General features: G+C 38.6%; 2 protein-coding genes and 2 pseudogenes across 2 annotated transcripts; 2 read left to right on the top strand and 2 right to left on the bottom strand.

Annotated features, from left to right (window-relative positions):
- Window positions 1-6,266: 6,266 nt before the first annotated feature.
- On the bottom strand, window positions 6,267-8,661 carry LOC126790618 (31 kDa ribonucleoprotein, chloroplastic-like). Its single transcript, XM_050516930.1, has 4 exons — window positions 8,109-8,661; window positions 7,255-7,356; window positions 6,821-7,093; window positions 6,267-6,674 (listed from the first exon to the last, which is right to left on the bottom strand). Exons 1-4 carry the CDS (start codon window positions 8,598-8,600, stop codon window positions 6,621-6,623), a joined length of 921 nt encoding a protein of 306 aa, XP_050372887.1. The 5' UTR covers window positions 8,601-8,661; the 3' UTR covers window positions 6,267-6,620.
- A 2,787-nt stretch (window positions 8,662-11,448) lies between these two features.
- Window positions 11,449-13,542, top strand: LOC126791064 (pentatricopeptide repeat-containing protein At4g02750-like; annotated as a pseudogene).
- Window positions 13,543-14,393: 851 nt separating this feature from the next.
- On the top strand, window positions 14,394-18,382 carry LOC126791062 (perakine reductase-like; annotated as a pseudogene).
- A 3,500-nt stretch (window positions 18,383-21,882) lies between these two features.
- On the bottom strand, window positions 21,883-24,885 carry LOC126791060 (uncharacterized; the record flags this gene model as incomplete). The annotated part of the gene is made up of 4 exons (XM_050517461.1): window positions 21,883-22,857; window positions 23,296-23,840; window positions 24,105-24,411; window positions 24,613-24,885. Coding segments are annotated over 4 exons (2,100 nt in total), but the record flags the coding sequence as incomplete, so codon positions are not given.
- Between the last annotated feature and the right edge of the window lie 36 nt (window positions 24,886-24,921).

The following is a 24,921-nucleotide window of genomic DNA, read 5'->3' as shown; positions in this document are numbered from 1 at the left end:
ACCTTAAGACCCAAATACCCAGAGCAAAATTATTAATAGCCCCAAGACTAATAATTTCATTGATTACACATAATTTTGAGGAAGCTTTTCATTACGCAGACAAAAATTGAGAGAGAAACAATCTAAAACGAGTAACTAAGAGTAGATTTTCCTTCTTCATCACTACTGAGAAGACCAACTTACCCCTAAAAGTATGACATAAACCATATCAACTAACTGAGTAAATAGCAAAATTTATCAAAAGTATATCGCATTATATAGTTTATGTACTTTTTATGATAATTTTGAAAGTAAAGTAACATTGATTATCAGTGTGTCAAAGCTCATGTAATGTTCTTAAAATTTTGCATTTGGCAAATTATCATATCAAAAACCCTTTTACAAATTTACACTAACAAATATTATGAAATTATTAGAGTAATTACTCTTTCCTCTAGCTAGTTCCTTTTTGAACTAGGAATTCATTGCAAAGATTAGTACCATTGTGCTTCAACTCGGAAGCCTAGGAAATTCTCTCAATCGAAAAACACTCCAATGTGAAAAAATGATCTCAACCTCTAGCTAGTTCCTGAGAAACCTAGAAAGCAAACAAGGATCAATCAATGTTCTACCCGTAAGCACATTAATTTTATAATGTTGAAGCAGATCATTTTCAACTGTTGAAATACTAAACAGGCAAATGGGACTAGGAACAATACGACTCCATCTAGAGATTGTAAGGCAGTTTAACCACAGGACCTTCATGTTTCCCCATCATATAGAACCGTGGCTCCAACCACATTTCCGTATTCTTGAAAAGCTTTAGTAAAGAGGCTCTGAGATGCGGCTGACCAGGATAAATTCCCAACATTAAATTTGTACTCAGTTTCAGGTTTAAAAGATCCTTTAGCTAGGTTATTCCGAAAAGTTCACCCTCAATGTTCTGCCACTATATTCCTGAAAATGAAATCAATAAGGGCCTTTTAGAAATGAAGTTTGAGCATTACGTAATGCTATGTGTTTGATAAACTGGAGCTCCTATACAAATGATTGTGGACCGAGGAAAGATCACTCTCGGCCGCGGGGTTCCCAGTGCCTTGAATACAAGGACTTTAACACTGATCAACTTGCTTGCCAAGATCTTGTGTTGTGTGATATATGTGAATGTTGTGAATGTGATAGTGATGGTGATTGTGATTCTTTATAATTTTCTTAATATTTGAACGAAACAGTTAAACGTGGATAAAGTGTAGCAAATAACAAAGAAGTAAAGAACAATTATGTATAAAACAATATAGAAAAGTGCAAAAAGATAAATACTGGTAAAAAAACGATAAAGTAAATGTGGAGATTGAAAGGAGACTAGAGTGTTGTGAATTGTTGAATTGTATTGAAAGATAATCTAAAGTAGCGTTGCGTGTTTTTGGTCGAGAACCACTAACAAAGAATCCTAATGTCCCTTTTATAGTGAAACTGAAACTACTGAATAAAGTAAACATTATTAAGAACTTAAATTGGCTTCAAATGTGGCTAGACTAAGTAAATGATGTTTCCAGCATTGAAAATGTCTTAATTCTCATTCAAATTGATTGATCCAAGCTTGGTAACGACTTACTAAACGTGCTTCATGAAATGGCCAATAAATCTTCATGGATTTTTAATACATCATAGCCAAGCTGCGAACATGGACAAACGACAAGACCGATGCCATATTGACACCGCAGCTATTTCAACCATGATATTTACAGGCGCGAGTCGCGATCTTACCATGCCACGTGGTCTTGCCAAATATAGGTTCAAACAGAGCCCCCTAGTCCTTTGAGCTTTGACATACATGCTGAGTGGTTGAAGGACTAAAAGATTAAGTTTCGAGAAAGTCCCGTGTTAAAGTCTTTGGATACAATGGTCATTCAATGTCGGTTATTTTCCATGTCACGGCTATCATAGTCTTCAACATTGGTTTTAAGCCAAGAATTACTTATGGACCATATTCACATGTATGTCATACAAGCGTTGCCAAATTAACATTGAGCCCCCTAGTCCCGTGAGATTCGGCATAATACCGAATGGTTAAGGGACTATAGGAGAATATTACCAACTTATATTGCTTCATGGCTATTTATTATCCGCGGTCATTAGTCACGGCCACCAACAATGGTCGTTTTACCAGTCGAGATTATGCATTAACCGCGGCCAATCATTATTCACTGCAAACATGTTTAATTTATTAGCTGTGGTCATCACTTGCCATGATCATTCATTAGTGGTGGCCATTAAACACCTAAGAACTTGTGAGATAAAACTTATTTCATGATCCAGAACTCAGGCCTAACAAGAGGCCCAAGTCTAGCTACTATGGGCATCCATTTGTTGGTTCTACTACCACTGCCACCACCGGATCTAGTAGATGACTTCCCACCGCATCATCGTCATGTTATCTAACTTGTCTTTGCTTACAGCCAACTACTCACTGTCCAATTGAAACAAAACAAGTCACCACCAAAGGATCTTCACCAACGACGCCTAATGAGGATGGACGTCGAACTTGCCGAGTTACCATCAGTTGGAGGATGGTGAGAGCTACTGAACTACAATTTTGTTCCCAACTTGCGCCATAATGTACACCAAAAGTGACCAATAAATTTTACATCCCTATCAGAGGCGATGGAACTTGGAATGCCATGTAGCTTGACAACCTCTCGAAAGTAGATGTGAGCAATGTTGCTGGCGTCCATCGTCTTCTTACAAGGAATGAAATGCGTAATTTTAGAAAAATGATCAACAACGACAAGGATGGAATCAAAACCTGGTTGAGTTCTTGGTAGCCCAATACAAATCTAAATTGATATCAATCCATGGAGTTTTTGGTTCCGGCAAGGGAGTATAAAGGCCGGTGTTTTGACTCCAACTTTTGGCTAAGTGACAAGTTTTCACATATTGTGAAACCTCCTTTTCTACCTTAGGCCAAGAAAACTTTTCAGTAACCAAGGCAAGAGTTTTATCTCTCCCAAAGTGACCACCCTCAACCCACCACTGTGTCATTCCTCAATAATGAGTAGGAATAATGAACACCTAGGGATACATAGTTGTGTACCTTGAAATAGGAAACCTTGTTTGATATGAAAGCCTCTACTTGATACAGATGGTTCACACTCACGCCAAATTTCAGCAAAATCCTAGTCATCATTGTATAAAGCTAGCAGTGTTTCAAAGCCTATTACTTGGACCTCCATAGTCGCCAACAATGCTCCATTTCTGCTAAGTGCATCTGCCCGCTCTCCAGACTTGTGTTTAATGACAAAATTGTATTCTTGTAACTCTTTAACCCACTGAGCATGGCGCCTATTAAGCTTATATTGTCCATTTAGAAATTTCAAGGCTTCATGATCGGAATATAGAACAAACTCCTTTGAGATTAAATATTGGCGCCACTGTCTTAATGCTTGTATAATGGCGTAAAACTCAACGTCATAAGTTGAGTACCGTTGTCTTGTGTCATTCAACTTTTCACTGTAGAAAGCTATTGGTCTTCTCTCTTGACTCAAAACAGCCCTAATTCCTCTCTTGGAAGCATCACAATCTACTTCAAACACTTTGTTAAAATCCGGTAGGGTTAAGACAAGAGCTTTAGTGATAGCTTCTTTAATTGCTTGAAAACTTTCTTCAGCCTCTTTGGTCCAGTTGAACTCTTTTCCTTTCAAACAATCAGTCATGGGAGCTACTATGACGCTAAAATTCTGGATAAATCTCCGGTAGAATGATGCTAACCCATGGAAGCTACGGATATCATGGATGATTTTAGGTGTAGGCCGCTCCACAATTGCTTCGACTTTCCTGGAGTCGACTTGAATACCCTCTGCCGAGATCACATATCCAAGAAAAACCAAACTTTTGACATGAAATTCATACTTCTTAAGATTAGCATAGAGTTTTTGTTCACGCAAAACTTGGAAGACTTTTCTCAAGTGTTTGATATGTTGGGCTGTGTTCTGGCTATAAATCAAGATATTGTCAAAGTAAACTACCACAAATTTGCCAATAAAAGCTCGGAATACCTGATTCTTAGACGCATGAACGTGCTTGGGGCGTTAGTTAGGCCAAAAAGCATGACCAACCACTCAAAGAGACCATCACGAGTCTTAAAGGCAGTTTTCCACTCATCACCACACCACATTTTTGATTTGATGGTATCCACTCCGTAAGTCTATCTTGGAAAATATTGGAGCTCCTGTGATAGGAAACCTGTACTCCACCATAATCTTGTTGATTGCCCTGCTATCTCAAGTTGTCGCATACACATCAATCATGCCCAATTTGTCAAGCGAATCATAAAAGGCATTTTTCGAAACACTTTTAGTTAATATATCTACAAGCTGGTTTTCTATAGGAACAAAAGGAAAGCTAATAATATTGGCATTAAGCTTTTCTTTTATGAAGTGACGATCAATCTCGACATTTTTAGTGCGATCATGTTGTACCAGATTATGTGAAATATCAATTGTTGCCCGGTTGTCACAATACAATTTCATAGTAGTTTTTTGTTTGACACCTAAATCACATAACAAGTTTCTCAGCCACAGTAACTCACACAGACCATGAGCCATACCTCTATACTCAGCTTCCGCACTAGACCGTGTCACCACCTTTTGTTTCTTGTTTTTCCATGTAACCAGATTACCTCCCACAAAGGTAAAGTAACCTAATGTCGACTTCTTATCTGTAATATTTCCAGCCCAGTCTGCATCTGTAAAGCTATTAACCTCAAGAATATTGTTGTGTTTAGAGAACATTACTTCTCTCATTTGAGATGACTTCAAGTACCTCAAAATTCTCACAACAACATTCATGTGACTCTCGCTTGGATTATGCATGAATTGGCTCACTACACTCATTGCATAAGCAATATCTGGTCTAGTATGGGTCAAATAGATCAAGCGCCCAACTAACCTCTAATAGCGAGCTCGATCAGTCGGTGTCTGGTCTGAATACTCTACTAGACGATGGTTTTGCTCGATAAGGGTGTTGATATGTGTGCAATCTAACATACATGTCTTTGTCAACAAATCAAGTATGTACTTCATCTAGCACAAGTAGATCCCGTCTCTCCCCCTTGCTACTTCAATCCCTAAGAAATACTTGAGATCACCCAAGTCCTTCATCTTAAACTCAGAAGACAACTGTTCCGGAAGCCTATCCATCTCTACAGTATCATTGCCAGTAATCACCATATCATCGACATATATAATCAAAGCTACTACCTTCTCTTGCTGATGCTTAAGAAACAGGGTATGATATGAGTTACTCGGTTTGTAAACCAATCTTCCACATAAACTGTGAGAACCTCCCAAACCAAGCACAAAGTGACTGTTTTAAACCATATAGAGATTTTCTCAATTTGCACACAAAATCACTAGAAGAAGTAGTTACGTACCCTAGAGGGAGACTCATATACACCTCTTCAGCTAACTCTCCATGAAGAAATGCATTCTTGACATCAAACTGTCGGAGTGGCCAATTCAAACTAGCAGAAAATGAAAGGAGCACTCGGATAGTGTTCATCTTTGCAACATGAGCAAAAGTCTCATCATAATCAATACCATATGGCTAAGTAAACCCCTTCGAAACAAGGCCTTCGCAACAAGGACTTGGGTGATCTCAAGTATTTCTTAGGGATTGAAGTAGCAAGGGGAGAAACGGGATCTACTTGTGCCAGAGGAAGTACATACTTGATTTGTTGACAGAGACAAGTATGTTAGAGTGCACACCTATCGACACCCCTATCGAGCAAAACCATCATCTAGCAGAGTATCTAGACCAAACACCGACTGATCCTTTCACTGGTCAGAAGACCAAGCCGACGCGAGTCGGAATTTGATGCCAACGTTGTACTGCCGTTGATGCTGGAGGAGAGATGCGGCGGCGAGCTCGAAAAAAAGCAGGAGAACTGGTATGATTGGTGCCCAAAACAACTGGGTGCCTAAAGTAAAACGTCTTAACAAATCTGAAGAAGACGACATTGTCAATACTAAGAGGAAATATAACCCTAACAATGAGATTTAATTCCACAAACAAATTGCAGTGAAAAAAAAAGACAAAGTCTTTCGGATTTTTACTCTGATACCAACTCAAATATAATAAAATGATTGTTATTCATACAAGTTCAGATCATATATTTATAAGAGACATATCTAATATGAACACTGAACACAAAACAATTACTACAACTACATAAATACAATATGTCCAGAAGTCAAAAGAAGTTGTTGAGCTAACATGGATTACATTCGAATAAGTCGATTTTCGGTCACACTGGTAAAACAAGGATTGCAGAATAAGAAGGATACGTTTAGTTATACAATTTTTAATTCAAAGTGTCAAAGATTCTAAAGTTCGCGAATAGAATCATCAACACTTGAATACAGAAACTCATCAGTATTAAATAGCTGTCCAATTAAGGAACGAAACAAATACCACTTGGGAAGGGGAATTTTCCACTTCGAAGATGGGGAATGAAAAATGAATTACAATACAACTATTGAGAAATGGAAGTAGAGTTCCTCGCTAATGTGATTAGATATCATGATCTCATCTGATATGCATCTTCAAATTTAACCCGTTTACAAAATTTACACTGACAGAGATTATGAACGCTTTCCTTCAGCCAAGCTTACACGCATTGCTCTTCCCTCTAGTTCCTGAGAAGCCAAGAAAGCAAAAAAGGATCAGTCAATATTCTACCCCTAAGCATGTTTATTTTGTCGAAGCAGATCATTTTCACATTTTTATAAATGGAATGAACGTTTGAAATACTATTCAGGCAGATGGGACTAGGAAACAATACCACTCCATCTAGAGATTGTAAGGCAGTTTCCATCTCTGCTTTTGTTGAGAAGCAAACGAATCCATAGCCACGGGACCTTCCTGTCTCCCCATCATATAGAACCCTGGCTCCAACCACATTTCCATATTCTTGAAAAGCTTTAGTCAAGCTCTCAGATGTGGCTGACCAGGACAAATTCCCAACAAAAAGTTTGTACTCAGTTTCTGGATATAGAGGTTCTTTAGCTCTAGGTTTGTCCGAAAAGTTCACCCTCAAGGTTCTGCCACTGTACTCCTGAAAATTAAATCAACAAGGCCTTTTAGAAATAAAGTTGAGCAATGTTATATGTTTAATAACCACATCTAGATCTAGCTCCTATACAGTACATGGAACCATGTCAGGGTAATGTGGTGAGTAGATTGATGTGGTGAACATAAGTTTTTGAAGAGTCTTACGCGTCCGTCAAGATTTTCAATTACAGCATTGCAATCTTCAATACTGCTCATCGTCACAAAAGCAAATCCTCTGCTTTTTCCAGTGTCCCTGTTATAGAGAACCTATATATATATGATCATCACTTAAATTCATCAATGTCTCTTAGAAAATGCAGGTGCAGTGAAAGCATCATTAGATAGTAGCAGAACTAAAATTATCAGGGGCTAGAAAATTTAAATTGTAAATGCTTAAAAAGAAGACTATTCAGAGTTCAGACAATTCTTAACGTAATGTCTTTCAACATGCTTACACTAAACAACCTTTGAATTACTCATATGTTAGGTTAATCGTGTGTGCTGGACAGAAGTCGTCTTTGATACCACTCTTGCTTTATTTTATCGGTTCTTTACAAAAGATTTTGATTCAGTATCGGCTTAATTACCACCTGGCTAAACTTGTCTTTGGATTTTTTCAGTCTTCAACAATATGCAGTCAGCTTTAAGTCATGTGTTTCATGACTCCTCTTCAGTTTATTAGGGTTCTCAAATAAATTACTGCAATCTAGATGTTCATCACCCGATTCACCCCATTACCCTACCAAACACTAAAACTAATAATTCCATAAATTCACCTTTTAGTTTTGATCTCTAACTGACCATGATCACCCTCATATTACACAACTGCCCAAATTGGTAACACAAGCATCATTACTCTAGCTAAATCAAAAATCCGAATCGACAATCTATAACATACATGCCGCGCATAGTGGTCAAATTATATAATAAAAAGTAGGTAAGAAGTAAAAACACATTGATAGCCTACTATAAACAACAAAACAAGAGCGAGCTCGGTACTGAGCTAGATTATTACTGACCTCAATGAGTTCAGGACTCGCATACTCCTGAATAATCCCAGCAAGCTGTGCACTGTCAACACTGTAAGGAAGGTTCCCGAAGTAAAGCTTCGTGTTCACAGCGAGCTCATCATCATTCGAAACTCCAGCCTCACTCGAAACTTCAGCTGAAGTCGGCGGCACAACCACTTCTTCTTCTTCTTCAGCTTGTTTCTCTTCAGCCGCCACAATAGCTTCTACTTCTTCTTCTTCAACCTCCTCTGTCACAGCCACGTCCACAGAAGCGCACGATAATCTCAGCACGCGTCTAGAAACCACTGGCTGATCGACAACACATGAATGAGCAAATAACGACGATGAAGATGACAGCATGCGGGTTGGAGATGTGATTATTCTGAGGTGAAGAAGATCATAGTGAGGAGCTAAGTGGTAGTTGGAGCGCGTGCATTTGAGAGTGGTGTGGATGGAGGGAGAGAAAGAGGAGCTCATGGCTGCGGCTGCGGTGGCAGCCATGGTGGTGGTAAATGTGGGTGAGGTAGATAAGGGCAGCGGAGGTTTATACTTGTACAGTTGTGATCGATCAAGTAGTCCTGAATGTGAGGAAAAGAGAGTAAGGAAGGTATGGGTGTTAGAGTTATCTAAGCTGATGTGGGCAGATTATGGCCAGTGGGAGTGTGCAAGAGAGATATGGGGGGAGGATAAGATAATTGAAGCGTTATGTCAAATTAGAGTAATTTGCACCATTTTCTTCCGGATTTTTTTTAAAAACGATATATGAAATTTTCTCTAATAAGAATTTAGGTTATTTAATTTTCGAAACTATCAAGTTAGTACATGAATTATTTAATTCAATCTAATTTAAGTGCATCTTGTCATATTTTCCGTTAATTTCTTATTTTCCATTATATTTTGAAGGGCAAATATGTCTCTTCAAGCAACCCAAAGAAAAAGAATTAAAAAAATGACCTCACCGTCTCCACTCCTCATCGTCCATCTCTTGTCCAAAACCTCTTCGTATATGTGTATATATACACTTCAGTCAAACCAAAATAGAAAGCCCAGATGCAATCTATCTTCCTCTTCAAAAGCAAAACAAACGCAACAAAAAGAAAAGAAGAGAGGGATCGATATTCAACTAGACCTTGAGGAGCATATCGTGGTGGAAGAAGGTGACTAAGAGGTGATTACAATAGAGAAACGCTGCAATTCAGGCTTCTGGGTATTGCTGAATTCTAGTACATCGAGAGGCAAGGAGAGCAACATTTGAAATCAGGAATTGAGTTGACTTAAAAATCAATTGGGGATCTATTCAAAGCAGTAGGGCGGTCTGTGGATCTGGTTTTGCCCTATCCACTTTGAATCTGATCAATTATTAATTCGTTTACAATTAACTGCTAATCAATTCAACCACATATACTACTGGGTGTAATAAGGTAAGTACTAAAAAATTTCCTTCTTTTTCACTTCAATGAGCCAATGAGGTCGCTAACACATTGAATAACATAGTTTTCTTACATTTTATTATTCAAGTTGTTGAATCTAATATTTTAACAGATTCAACATATATGCCAATATTTTGATGATTATACGTCATGCTAATGTCTGCATGTATCCAATGTACAAGTATTTTATAATCTCTTTCAATGTGTGTCTTGGTGTTTAGTTGCTGGCTAGTTCTTCATATAGACTAAGTTGATTTTGAAGAATGATTGATTGCATGAAGAAGACAATAATATAACTTAACCTATAAAAATATATTTTAAAGTTTTGATTTATAAACATTCTAATTTTATAAATTTTACATGTGAATTGTTTTATTTATTTAGTATGAAGAAGGGTATAGATGAAACTTTGATGACCAAAAACTATAGGGGGTGTGTATCTAGAGATTAAATGAGTGTATATAAAATTTCTCTTTTGGGTGAGTTGTAAGCATTTTTTTTCAAAATTATTTTCTCTTTTTCAATTTTCCATGGACCCCAGTCAGTTATACACTCATACTAGAGAGTAGAGACTCGATTTTGCATCGCTTATCATTAATTTTTGTTTTGTTTTAAGAGAAGCAACAATTTCAGTGGTAGTAGTTCCATGATGATAATGAGCATTGAGCATGTAACTTCAACTTTGCACTTTTGTTTTTGGTTCCAGAATACATTTTGGCACTGTTTTAAACATAACATATTTTTTTTTAAGAAGAGTTTTTATTAAGGAAGCTTCTAATCATACCTCATACACCTCATTTTTCATATTAACTTTAGCGCATATGAAATAACAAAAAAAACATTAAGAGTTTAAATATAAATTAAAAGAAATGAAATGAATGAGTCGTTGATTTCATGACATGTTTTAAGGAGAATAAATTTTTTTTTCCCAACTTACGCATGACACAACATGGAAGAAGGTAAAGATTTTGTAGTTGAGCAAACATCTTTTTACAGTCTCCATACAAAGTATGAATTTGTTGTTTTTTATATTCTATTATCTCCATAAATTGATTTAGTACTTACTCTGTGTTTCTACTTTCTAGGTTTCATAATATTCTTTTGAGTTCCAATATTTAGGGTTAAGGATTTGATTACAGCCCACTTGTAATCTTAAATCTCATAACATCGATCACAATTTTGATACCGATTAACATATTTGTTTTGACTGTAATATAATTTGTAGGCAGTGACTGGTGTATTTTTTAAAATATGATGCTCGTGCACTCGGTTAAAAATATATTTATGAGGTTTTTAGCTTCTAATTATAGTGAGTTTATTTTTCGGTTCCACCGTATTTTTCATGATTAATGATGAGATTAAAGAACTTGGATATAAATATATTTGATGATGTACTGTAATTTGAACAAATAGACTTTGAATCTCGACAAAAGTTAATGACTTATTGAATAAAAATCATTGTCAAATGTTCTTATATTAGAAAAGGGGCTTCTTATAACGAAAAAGGTAGGAAAAAGAAAAAAAATAAAAGGTAAGAGCGAGGAAGCAAAAGGATCGATTACATTCTTATATTCAACGTATGTCTATTAATTAAGGCAATTTGCCATACGTATCTACCAAACTCCATATTCTTATAATGTCCTTGATTTATTAAGGAATACATTATCTAATATCAATTGAGCAGTAAATAGATTGTATTATGAGGTAAATAAGAGGTATATTTTTACTATAAACGGATTATTTTTTGGGTTTATATGAGGGATCGATCATAGTATATCTTTATTGTAATATGTTTACGGATTTCTTTGGGTTTATACGAGGGATCGATCATTTATTCATTTTACAAACTGTTTTATCACATTTTTTTGCCTATTTGATGAGTTCCCGCCTTGTCCATTAAAAACAAATGTAGCAGTAGCATGCTCTACTTCCCACCCTCCATTTCTAAGCTCAAGCTCGCTCGACCCCTCTCTCTAATCCTCACCAAATCACTATGTACTTCAACTCCAACCCCTTCCTTCCAAACCCAAAATCCATCTGCCGTCAATTTGAAACCCCTCAACTCCAAAATATCAACCCACATGCGCAATGGGTTCGTCGAACAAGCCCAGAACCTGTTCGACGAAATGCCTCACAGGAACACCGTTACATATAACGCCATGATCCGTGGATACTTTCTCAATGGGCAGATCGACAATGCAGTTAGAATGTTTGATATGATGAATGAGAGAGATGCCTTCTCTTATAACACGGTGATTGCCGGGTTAATGCAATGTGGGGATGTCAAGGGCGCGAGGCGAGTGTTTGATGGGATGAGTTGCCGAGACGTTGTGAGTTGGAATTCGATGATTTCAGGGTACATTCGTAATGGGGGGATTGGGGAAGCGGTGGAAGTGTTTGAGGCAATGCCGGTGAAGGATGTGGTTTCGTGGAACTTGATTGTTGGGGGGCTTGTGAAGTATGGGGAGTTTGATTTGGCGGAGGAGTATTTTAGGAAGATGAGTGTTCGGGATTGTGCTTCATGGACTATAATGATTACAGTGTTTGGTAATGCAGGTCGGATTGTTGAAGCTCGGGAGCTTTTTGACGAGATGCATGTGAGGGATGTTCAGGCTTGGAATGCGATGACTGTTGGGTATATAGGAAACGGGCGTGTTGAACTTGCAGAGGGGTTGTTTCACAAGATGCCTGAGCGGGATTTTGAGTCTTGGACACAAATGGTGGAGGGGTTGGTCGAGTGCCAGAGAGTTAATGATGCTTTGAAGCTTTTTGTGGAGATGCCAGAGAGATGTCCGAAAACATGGAACTCGATCCTTTTGAAGCTTATAAGGAATGAGCGCACTAGAGAAGCACATGCTTTTCTGGAAAAGATGCCTTATGGAGATGTCATATCATGGACAAATTTGATTGTTGGATATTTTGGAATCAGAGAGGTTGGTGATGCAATTAAACTTTTTGAGTCCATGCCTGCAAGAGATACAACTGCGTGGAATGCCACGATATTTGGTTTAGGTGAAAATGATCGTGGTGAAGAAGGTTTAAGGCTTTTTTTGAAAATGAAAGAATCAGGGCCATCACCAGACAAAGCTACATTTACTAGTGTTTTGACAATCTGTTCAGACTTACCAACCTTACACCTAGGTAGACAAACCCACGCGCAGATAATAAAAGAAGGATTTGGTGACATTGTTTCAGTTTCCAATGCTATGGTTACCATGTATGCAAGATGTGGGAATATGGATTCCGCTTTACTGGAGTTCTCATCCATGCCTATCCATGATGTCATTTCTTGGAATTCTATAATTTGTGGATATGCTCATCATGGCAATGGTGAAGTTGCTTTGAAGATGTTCGAACGCATGAGATCAGCAGATGTTAACCCCAATGGTATAACCTTTGTCAATGTTCTATCCGCTTGTAGCCATGCAGGGTTGGTCGACCAAGGTAAATACTACTTTGACATGATGAGATACAAATATTTTCTTCAACCTACAACTGAGCATTATACATGTTTAGTTGATTTATTTGGAAGATTTGGACTTATAGACGGGGCAATGAGTTTTCTAGATCAAATGAAATCTAATGGATTTGAGATTCCTGCAAGTGTTTGGGGGGCATTGTTTGGAGCCTGTAGAATCCACAAAAATATTGAGGTGGCTGAAATTGCCGGGGAGAGGATTTTGGAAATAGAGCCTGGTAACTCTGGTATCTATTTGATATTGGCAGAAATGTATTTGAGTAATGGAAGAAGAGAAGATGCTGGGCGGATTATGGCGAGGATGAAAGAGAAGGGAGTCAAGAAGCAACCGGGCTGCAGTTGGATTGAGGTAAACAACGATGGCCATGTATTTCTTTCAGTAGACAAATCCCACCCTAAATTTAGGAAGATCAGTTATGTGTTAGAGTTACTGTATATAGAGATTGAAACTCATTTTCCAAAACCAAATGCTGTATTGCATCAGCAAGTGCAAGTTTTATAGAATTTATATCAATGGTACTCTGTTAGTACTTAGTACTGTACATATATTCCATCAGAGTCTAGTTTTAATGGATGTATACTCAATTACTCATGAGGAATGGTGCTGTTTCATGGTAAACGCCTAAACGGTGTATTCTGTAAAAGAGTTTTGATTGCATTAACTTTACGAGAAGGGTATTTTGGGTACCTTGGGTGTGTGTAGTGAGTAAAATATTGAAATAGAAACATTTAGTTGGTGGTGTATTAAATAAGGGGTGTGTATTAAGACTTTAATGGATTGTATATAAAATTTCTCGAACTTTACGTTACTATAGTTAAATTTATATGCTCTGGATATTTGCATAGAATCATTTATCTGAAATTTGATAATTTATACCCCATTAACATTAGAATAAAAAAATGAAAATGAAGTGAACCAAACGTAAAGAACAATAGAAACCAATTTCTTATTTCCACCATAAAGATAGGAAAGCAAGTCTCATTACCAGCCAACAAAGTTTTGTTCACAAAGTTTCCCTTCCTAGCTAGGATTTAGGTTCCTAAAAGCTAGTGGTTCGAAGTCCACTGGCATGCAGTTCATAGACTTCATTCCTTGAATTATGTTTCAAACTAAATAGTCAAACGGTCATTATATTGTCTTCACGTCAGAATAACAATATTTTATGCATGTAAGACGTTGCCGGGTGTATATGCTAAAAGCATATGTAAACAACTGACTGTCAGGCCCAAAGCTCATAACATTAGACAAAATCAATGGAATAAAGATGTAGACATATTACCTAACTGAAGCTAGACGGTGTTTTGACAATTCAGTAATGAACTTGTTGACATGTAGACATGTTACCTAACTGAACATGTAAACCAAGTTTTTCTCCGTGTAGAACGATGTCCAGCCAGACTCATCTGGTTTTGCTGACAATGGAGGAAAACTCTGATATTCAAATCCCAAATGTTAAACTGGGTAACCAGGGCTTGGAGGTAAGTGTATTCGCATACTTTGGCATGCATATAGACATATAGTCCCAAGTCAACTGCACTGCCGATCAATTTACAGCACCCTTAACATAAAGTAAGCAGAATATTATCAACATGTCTTTCATCATGCTGAGATATCAATTTCTAGAACATTGTTGAGTTATTAACTGATCTGTTCTGTGTAGTAGTTTGACTGAACAAAAATCAAGAATATATGATGTAAAATGTTATCGTTATACTTTGCAAATCATCTGCGATATACGTATGTACAAGAATTGGTTTTTCGATTCTTTCATGCTTATAACACTAATCTTCCAGACAGAAATGTACGATTCTAAATCAGTAAATCAATGGAAAAACTTGTATTTGTAAATAATAATGACACAATAGTACTGTTAGTTATGGTGTATAGTTCTTTGGAAGTTGGCTTTAACATTCTGGTCTTAGGTTTCCAGATTGGGTTTTGGATGTGGGGGACTATCTGGAATATACAATGCTCCTCTCTCTCATGAAGCTGGATGTTCAGTGATTAAGAAAGCATTTGATAGAGGCACCACCTTTTATGACACTTCGGACCTTTATGGTGACAATCATGATAATGAAATCTTGGCTGTCAAGGTAAATGATAAACACTTCTTATTGTCAGAATTCTCAAAACTTGATGATTAGTTGCCCAAACTTAAAATCTATGATCAGACTTTTGAATGTAGCGGAACTTATCCGTTAGAATCCACTAACGGCAGCCTTGAATCCACAACTAGGATTTCTCGAATCCACGAGAAGTTCTAGAATCCACTAGGAATATTGAGAGAACTCAACAGTTTTATAATATGAAAGATGTCTCATACAACCACAAGAGGTAGCTTAAATACTAAAACGAAACTCTAGGCCGCTAACAAAAGCCTAATTAAGTCCATGAGTTAAAATAAAATAAAATCTAAAACAAATAAATTCCAAAATAAAATCGGAAAACACTAAACCTGTTTTTGAGAGTCTAAACGACGTCGGATGCCCGAAAAAACACCCACATCGTGGCAAAGCGACGAGTTTGGTTTTTGGCGCCGTTCCCTTTCCGATAAGGTATCATTCGCCTTATTTTGAGCTCATAGCCCAAACATGAACAGTATCGGCCTTCCCTTTCTTGTGTCGGTCCATTTGCTCTTCGATTATTTGTGCCATCTGTCCTACATCACTTTTACAAGTAGAGTCGGATACTTAGGGTAGAAAATCTTACCGACCTTCAACATACAGGCTTTAAAGCAGCTTCTGATGATTGCTCGATTACTCGACATCAATATTTAATCCTGTAAGCATCGTTAGTAGTATAAAGCAAGAGGGTATCGTTCACAAACCGGGGATCCAGCCAGGGCTTAGGATCACATCAATTAACACGAATTCATAAAGATATAAAAGAGTTTGATATAGTTTCGCATCAAAGATAAAAACAGAAAATAAAACCTAAACTAATGTATACATGTGATCAACCAACCAACACATTTGCAATCACCAAAATAAATCATACAAAACTAACGAAAATCAAGTTCTAGTCCTCCTTTAAGAGTCTTGCCGAGACACTATCATGAATAACTAAGGTTGGATCATGCAATTAGGGTCCTAAGCAGTAACCTAAACACATAGACACTTAACACATTCGACTCTTCCCAAGCGGTCTTAATCGAAATCTAACATACTTATCTTACCATGCAACTTCAAAGCCACGCATATTGAATTCATTAAGCATGTCACCTACTTAACCCCCAATCATGCAATTTCAAAAATCACATAGAAGAGATAAACATGTTCATGGCATAAGTCATAAATCCAACAACCTAAATATCATGCTACAAGCGTATACATAACATAAAGATATCGAAATCACTCAAGAATAGGCACGGCATAAACTAAATTCATAGAACTAAAAAACCTAAAATCGCAACTTTATATAAATTGAATCAAGTAGCTATTTCATAGACAAAATCGAAACAAGTTTACAATACCAAATCGCATGCTCAACTAAGAACAAGAAAAACCAAAAACCGAAATAGACATAGAGAGAATCATGGTTACACTTTATCAATCAAGCGATCTCACAAAGTATAGCCGTGGCTTTCTAAGGGAATGGAACTTCTTCACAATCGTATTTCGAAGCTATAGATTGGTGGAGAATGGTGGAATCGGTTTTAGGATTTCTTGGAAGGGTGAGGGGTTGATTCGGCAGAGCTAGGCTTGTGCTTGTGTGCAAGATTGATGATGATCTGAATGGGGAGGCCGAACCTCTATATATAGGAGATAATAAACCCTTTTTGCCGTCCCAATTAGGAGATAGAATCCAATTGGGAAACTGAAATCTTCTTTGTTATGGATTTGATTCATGTACTCCATATCCAACTTGATGTAGGAAACCAAATCCAATAGGGAGACCACATAAGGGCTGCACGGCATCTCTCCTTGTTCAACTAGGAATAGCTAGGCCGGCCTCTTCTTCTCCTTCTTCAACTCGAATATGTTTTCCTTGTCTCACTAGGAATGCATCACGACATCTCTTCTTCATTTCCAAATATGATTTGTCTTTCCTGAAAAGAATTCGTCGATTAAGGAATAGGAAAGAATGAAAATAGGAAAGTAGAGTCCTAGTCGAGTAAGGAATCCTAGCTCAATAAGGAGTTCTAACACTTAACACAATTTCATCAGCAATTCATCTAAAATCGACATAGCTCTACTTAGAACATACAAATGACAAATATGAACATAAAACAACTAAATAAGAAGTAACAAAACATAAGAATAAGGCATATATACATTAAGAACGTCACACTTTGTGCTCTTATCAGCTTCCTCGAGAAAAGATTCAACTGGCAACAAAATCTGGCCTTGTCAGGTCAGATGGCTTTCAATTCTCGGCAAATGGTACCCCGGAATATGTAAGAGCATGCTGCGAAGCTAGTCTAAAGTGGCTGGATGTCGACTATATTGATTTGTACTACCAGCACCGGATCGATATGTCAGTTCCAATTGAGGATACTGTAAGAAGTTAGATGCGTTTCAATTTCCATCATCTTTCATCATTGAAATTTTGACATCCATGATTTCAATGCACTTTAGAACTATCTTTAGATGTAAATGTTCTGTTTTGGTAATATGAGGAAGATTAGGGAGCTCAAGAAGCTGGTACATGAAGGAAAGATAAGATACATTGGTATGTCAGAAGCTAGTATAGACACCATAATGAGAGCTCATGTTGTTCATCCCATTACTGCTGTACAAATGGAGTATTCACTGTGGACTCGTGACATTGAAGATTAAATAATTCCACTTTGCCGGTATCACATTTCACCTCCTGAAGTCTGAACTTTATATAATGTCACATTTTCCAGACACCCTTCAAAAACTTGAATATACATTTCCTCTGCCACTTTTACATGCAGAAAGCTTGGAATTGAGATAGCGTCATATAGTCCACTCAGTCGTGTCTTCTTTGGTGGGAAGGCAGTTGTGGAGAGCTTGCCTGCAGAAAGTTTCTTGGTATAACCAAAAACATTGGAGTTTATGTCTAGCTTGTTCATTCAAATAGGTAGATGAATATTTATTCAAAGAAATGACCTTTATATACTCGCATTGTTTCTCTTAATTTGTTCCAGTCTATTCAACCAAGGTTCAATGGCGAGAATCTAGAAAAGAACAAAACTTTCTATATGAAGCTTGCCAAACTTGCTGCAAAGCATTCATGCAATGCTCCTCAACTAGCTCTGGCATGGCTCCTCCATCAGGGCATGGACATAATCCCAATCCCCGGTATGTTCTTGTTACATATATCATATATTTTATGTTTCTTATATACTAGACTCTTGGTAATGTACGGTCTTGGATCGAAGCCAGAGGTTTAGTTTGTTAATCAAATGATACATAAATGCACGGACTCCTAAACTTAAGAACCTCGATATCAATATTGGATCACTGGATGTGAAGCTCACAGAAGAGGATTTCAATGAAACTTGTGATGTTGTTCCAATTGATGAAATTAGAGGAGACCAAGAATATGAAGTCTTCTCAAAGTTTATGTAGAATTGTGCAAGTACACCATCAAAGTAATGTAAGGGAGCTCTCAGTTCGTGTATTGAATCAGTAAACGTAGACTTGCATACTGTCAATGTTATTAGTCTGGTTACTGTAATTTTACTGCAGCCAATACATGCATGATGTATGCTGATCCATCCTAGTTTACGTACCTTAATAATGTCAAGTTCCAAGTTAAATTCCATGCCAAGTAAGTTTCTTTTCTCTTCTCTTCCATCTTTTATTAATAGCCGCAAATAGTTTCCAAGGCTTTTTTGATTCATATAGAAGGTATAACTTAGATTTGAAGATATATTCAGGGGCGGACCTGCGTGCATGTGTGGGTGGACTCAAGTCCACTTAAGATTTACACTACAAATTAGCTAATATGTAATGTGAATATAAATACAGGTCTTGCTGGGTTGGTTAAGTTTTTGACTAACACCAAAGCCACTCAAGTTCTGTAACGACCCTAAAATTTCAAGCTTAAAACTCAAAATTCTAAAGTCGTTAAACACAAAATAATCTCAAATAAATCGAAATCATTAAAGTGTAACAGCGGATCAATTCCGAGTTCTCAATACAACTCAGACAACCAATTATTACAACCCAAATTATAATCCATACAAAAAATGGAAATGTAATAATCCTCACAAATCACTCACAAATCTCACAAATGAAATTACACAACTTCTCACACACAAATCCACGCTAAAACCTCACCACAAGTAGGATACGAATGACTTCGAGCCTCTGTAGTCGTCACTCAACCTCCACTAATCAGCACATGCGGAATTATCCCCTCCACCATCGAATTGGTGCACCGGGATTGTAAACACAAACCCGGTAAGCTTATAGCTCGTATGAGTAAAATCAAAATATAATTCGCATATCAAAATATACGAAAGATCACAAAACAACAAATATAAATGCCCTCATGAGTCAATGGTCAGCCCATCTGGTTGACCAAAAGAAATATGAAATAAAACGCTCATGAGGAAATTAAGTAACCCTTCTGGTTACCCAATGCATTTATAATACGGGTACCAAGAACGCTGGTACACATCTGTTACCCCTCTCGTAATACACCGTTGATATTGGATAGCCACCCGCTACCTAACATCCAAAATAAACTGAGTACCCATGAGCAGATAACCACCTGTTACCTCACATGCAGTACTAAGGCAGACAGACTAGAGCTCTAACTGTATCGTAACTTTCGCCCGGCCAAAGGCTAGGTTTTGACTTGCCAAACACGTACAATAATCTCACATCATATTGTACCAAAAATCAGGTCCGAAGACAATTCACGTTTTAACAATCTCAATGTTAAAAATCACGTACAATAATCTCACATCATATTGTACGATTCAAATCACATGCTCAATATGATCGCAATAAAGTCATAACAGTATATTATATAGCAAACTATATATATTCGTACTTATTTACCATTTATACAATATATATATAGTCCATTATATCTTATACATGTCATATTTCACAACACATGCTCAACACACAATTTCTCGTCATTGAAATGACATTTTCTAATGAATTAATAACAGTACATAACATAATGAACTATATATATATATATATACTTATTACCATTTATACAGTATATATGTAGTCCACTATATTATATACATGTTCGTAATTCAATATTGAATACCCTTGCAAAATATTGAATCACCGCGAGGGTAGATTCGTAAATACGTGAGATTTTACTCACCTTATCGACTCGAGCGTAATTCCACAATTCCCGATGCTAATTCCTTTCCTCGATTTAATGATCACCTTGAAAAGATAAAAAAAAGAATTTAGAATCGTTTCGTAAACCTTTAAATGCCGAAACAGTAATAATCGGTTACTGTTCAGCAATTTTTAGTTTTACGAGATTACTGTTCAGTGTTACTGTTCACTATTACTATTCACGATTACTGTACAAATATGCAATTAATACGTATTTCTGTATGTATAAATATTATATACGTATTCATGTACGTATAAATATTAATACGTATTTCTGTACGTATAAATATTATATACGTATTTCTGTACGTATACGTACTATTTAAATGTAAATACAATCTCAGTAAATAAAATTTACTAATTACCTTTTACAAATTACTTTTTACATTTACCGAAAGTAATTTATAATTACATTTACCGGAGGTAAAATTTAATTACATTTACCGTAATAAATAAAAATTACATTTACATTTACCGTACACAGTAAATTACCAAAATACCCTTATGTCAAAAATGTTCACACCGCCGCACGTGGCGGCGCGTGTGGCACACGCGCCACCTCCGGCGGGCCGCGCGTGGGGCGCACGCGCCGACGCTACACACGGCGCGTTTCACGCCACCGTTGTGCCCAAACTCTCCCCCTCCTCCTCCTCTACCTTTCTACGGCCTCCCACTACCCCTAGGCCATTCCTAGCCTCCTCACGCGCCGTCTCTAGGCGGCGGTAACCCTCCTTCCACCTCTCTCTCCGATCTCCACCAACAACCTCCCAATTCATCCAAAAACATCACAACCATGAATCAAATGCCTCATTACCTAGATCGGAGTCCAAAACCGTCGGGAACTCTTGAATCGGTGAAGAGCTTCGTGCTCCCTCTTCGTTGTGGCTCCTTGGCGGCGAACAGAGGCACGGCGTGCTTGAGGTGGTAGCAGGGGACGGCGGTGAGGCACTGCTGCCGTCGGTGAGGAGAGGGAGGGTGCGTGGGAGAGAGAGAGAGAGAGAGAGAGAAGAGAAAAGGAGAGCTCGGGAAGGAAGAGAGAAAAAAAGAGAGAGAGAAAAGAGAGGGGCGGCGGGAAGAGAGAGAGAAGAGAGAAGGGGGTTTCTGAAAATAGAAACCCTACTTCACAAAATGTCTTTTTATACCCCCCTTAAAATCGGAAACTATCTTCCGTCACTAATAACTTTTACATACGACGTCCGATTCGAACGCGTCACATATCCACGAACTCGTATCGACGAGCTCTACAACTTTCGTGAAGAAAGTTTTCGCAACCGAGCGACGGAACGAAAGTCGATAAATTCGTTCGGAAACGTAACGTTTTCTTATTAAACGTTCTCGAAACGTTTCCGTTTCCGTTTCGTAAAGTTTGCAAACAATCAATTCCTTTTAATTGAATTTCATAACTTTATAGAATTCAATTCAATTCAAATATCGTTTCAAAAATCTAGGGTTATTACAATCTACCCCCCTTAAAGGAATTTCGCCCCGAAATTCAAGCTCACTCAACAAACAACTGTGGATATCGGGTCATCATGTCTGACTCTAGCTCCCAAGATGCATCACCCTCATCATGGTGACTCCACAGCACCTTGACTAGCTCAACTTCTCTCCTCCGAAGCTTCTTTGTGGTTCTATCCAGGATACGAACCGGTTCGACAACAAAAGTGGCATTTTCCTTCACTTCAATGGTGCTATGATCGATCACATGTGACTCATCTGGTACATACTTCCTCAGCATGGAAATGTGGAAGACATTGTGAACGCCCGACATGCTAGTAGGCAAGGCTAGCCGATATGCTAGTTCGCCCACCTTCTCAAGTATCTCAAAGGGCCCAACATACCTCGGTGCCAACTTTCCTTTCTTGCCAAATCTCACCACACCCCTCATAGGTGAAACTTTCAAGAACACATGATCGCCGATCTCGAATTCCACATGTCTCCTCTTCAAGTCCGCATAGCTCTTCTGTCTGCTCTGAGCGGTCCGGATTCTATCCCGAATGATCGAGATCTTCTCCGTGGTTTCCTGAACTACCTCTGGACCCATCAGTGCCTCATCACCAACTTCGGCCCAACAGATCGGTGAACGACATGGTCTACCATAAAGTGCCTCATAAGGTGCCATGCCGATGCTAGAATGGTAGCTGTTGTTGTAGGCAAACTCAATCAATCTCAAATGATCTTCCCAGCTACCCTTGAAATCTAACACACATGCTCTCAACATGTCCTCCATCACCTGATTCACCCTCTCCGTCTGTCCATCCGTCTGAGGGTGAAAAGCTGTACTCATATCTAAGGTAGTACCCATCGCCTTCTGCAACCCACCCCAGAACTTCGAAGTGAAACGTGCATCTCGATCAGAAACAATAGAAACTGGGGCACCATGGAGTCTAACTACCTCATCCACATAAAGTTTCCCAAGCACGTCCACTGAGTACTTCATCGACACTGGGAGAAAATGAGCCGACTTCGTCAACCGATCGACAATCACCCATATGGTATCGTGACCCTTCTTCGATCTAGGCAATCCGGTCACAAAATCCATAGATATCTGCTCCCACTTCCAAAGAGGAATAGTCAGTGGTTTCAACATGCCAGCTGGTCATTGTTGTTCTGCTTTCACTTGCTGACATGTAAGGCACTTTGATACGAACTCTGCTACATCTTTCTTCATACCGTTCCACCAGAATTGTCTGCAAAGGTCCTTGTACATCTTGTTGTTCCCTGGATGAACGGTATATCGTGATCGATGTGCCGTACGAAGGATCTCCTCCCGAAGATCATCACAATCTGGGACACACAATCTTGTCCCAAACCTCAACCCTCCATCGGGTCCAACTCTCCACTCAGAAGGGCACTCATCAAGCGTATCAACTACAAGATCCGCCAACTTAGCTCGTGTGAGTCTATCCCGCGCCTGACCTTGTATGATCCTCGTGATCAATGTGGGTTGCACTGAGACACTACCAAGAAAGACCCTTGGTTCTCCTCCCGATGGTGCCAAATCAAACTCTGATGCAGCTTCTAGCATGAACCATTCCTGGACCATAAGCGAAGCTACCACGCCTCTCGGTTTTCTGCTCAAGGCATCAGCCACCACGTTTGCCTTCCCCGGGTGGTACTCTAATGTGAAGTCATAGTCCTTGAGGAGTTCCATCCATCTCCTCTGCCTCATATTCAGCTCCTTCTGTGAGAACAAGTACTTCAAACTCTTATGATCTGAAAAGAGTTGAAATTTCTCACCATACAAGTAATGTCTCCAAATCTTCAGGGCAAATACAACTGCCGCAAGCTCTAGGTCGTGTGTCGGATAATTCTTCTCATGAATCTTCAACTGTCTCGAGCCATAAGCAACAACTCCTCCATGCTGCATCAACACACAACCCAAACCTTGGAATGAAGCATCACTGTAAATGACATAACCACCACCACTAGAAGGAATCGTCAACACTGGAGCTGTGGTCAGTCTAGTCTTTAGTTTGCTGAATGCTTCCTCACATGCATCCGTCCACACGAACGGAGTATCTTTCTTGGTCAACTTGGTCAATGAAGATGCAATACTAGAAAACCCCTCGATAAACCTCCTGTAGTATCCTGCCAAACCGAGGAAACTACGTATCTCTGTAGGGTTCTTTGGACGACTCCAATTCTTTACTGCCTCCACCTTTGACGGGTCCACTAGTACTCCATCTTTTGAGACAACATGACCAAGGAATTTGACCTCTTCTTTCCAGAACTCACACTTCTCTAGCTTGGCATACAGTCTCGCCTCCTTCAAGGTCTGCAACACTGTTCTCAGATGCACCACATGTTCTTCTTGTGTCTTGGAGTATATCAGAATGTCATCCACAAACACCACAACAAATTCATCCAAGTACGGGCTAAATACTTGGTTCATCAAACTCATGAAGACAGCTGGTGCATTCGTTAGACCAAATGGCATGACGACAAACTCATAATGTCCATACCGGGTCCTGAAGGCTGTCTTCGATATATCTTCTTCCTTCACCCTGAGTTGATGATAACCGGATCTCAAATCAATCTTAGAGAACACCGTAGCACCTTTGAGCTGATCGAACAAGTCATCAATCCTAGGTAAGGGATACCTATTCTTGATGGTCACCTTGTTCAGCTCTCTGTAGTCCACACATAACCGCAGAGAACCATCTTTCTTCTTCACGAACAAAACAGGTGCTCCCCAAGGTGAAACACTAGGTCTAATGAACCCTTGGTCTAATAACTCATCGATCTGCACCTTCAGCTCCTTAAGTTCATTCTGCCCCATTCTATATGGCGCCTTTGACACAGATGCTGTACCGGGTACTACATCAATGCAGAAATCTACCACTCTTCGAGGAGGTAGCCCCGGTATCTCTTGGAACACTTCACCAAACTCAGATACTACCACAATGTCTGCGATAGATACTTTCTGATCCACTGACTCCACATGTGCCAAAACTCCTGATCTCATGGCGTTATCCGACTTGAGACAACGATAACGAAACACTGGCTCTCCGGGTCTATGAAAGGACACTACCATGTCAAAACAATCAATCACAGCATGCTGTGGTCTCAACCAATCAATCCCCAAGATCACATCATAAGTGTGGTCCGGAATCACAATCAACGAAGC

The sequence above is a fragment of the Argentina anserina genome, chromosome 4 (assembly GCF_933775445.1).
Source record: "Argentina anserina chromosome 4, drPotAnse1.1, whole genome shotgun sequence".
NCBI lineage: Eukaryota > Viridiplantae > Streptophyta > Magnoliopsida > Rosales > Rosaceae > Argentina > Argentina anserina.
Note: the sequence above shows the minus strand (reverse complement) of the source record. Positions and strands in the feature narration are given on the sequence as shown.

Coding starts and splice junctions, on each gene's coding strand:
- LOC126790618 (XM_050516930.1), bottom strand. CDS start 8,600: ATGGCTGCCACCGCAGCCGCAGCCATGAGCTCCTCTTTCTCTCCCTCC. Junction 7,357..8,108: donor CGAGTCCTGAACTCATTGAG/GTCAGTAATAAT, acceptor ATATATATATAG/GTTCTCTATAACAGGGACAC. Junction 7,094..7,254: donor TTGAAAATCTTGACGGACGC/GTAAGACTCTTC, acceptor TTTAATTTTCAG/GAGTACAGTGGCAGAACCTT.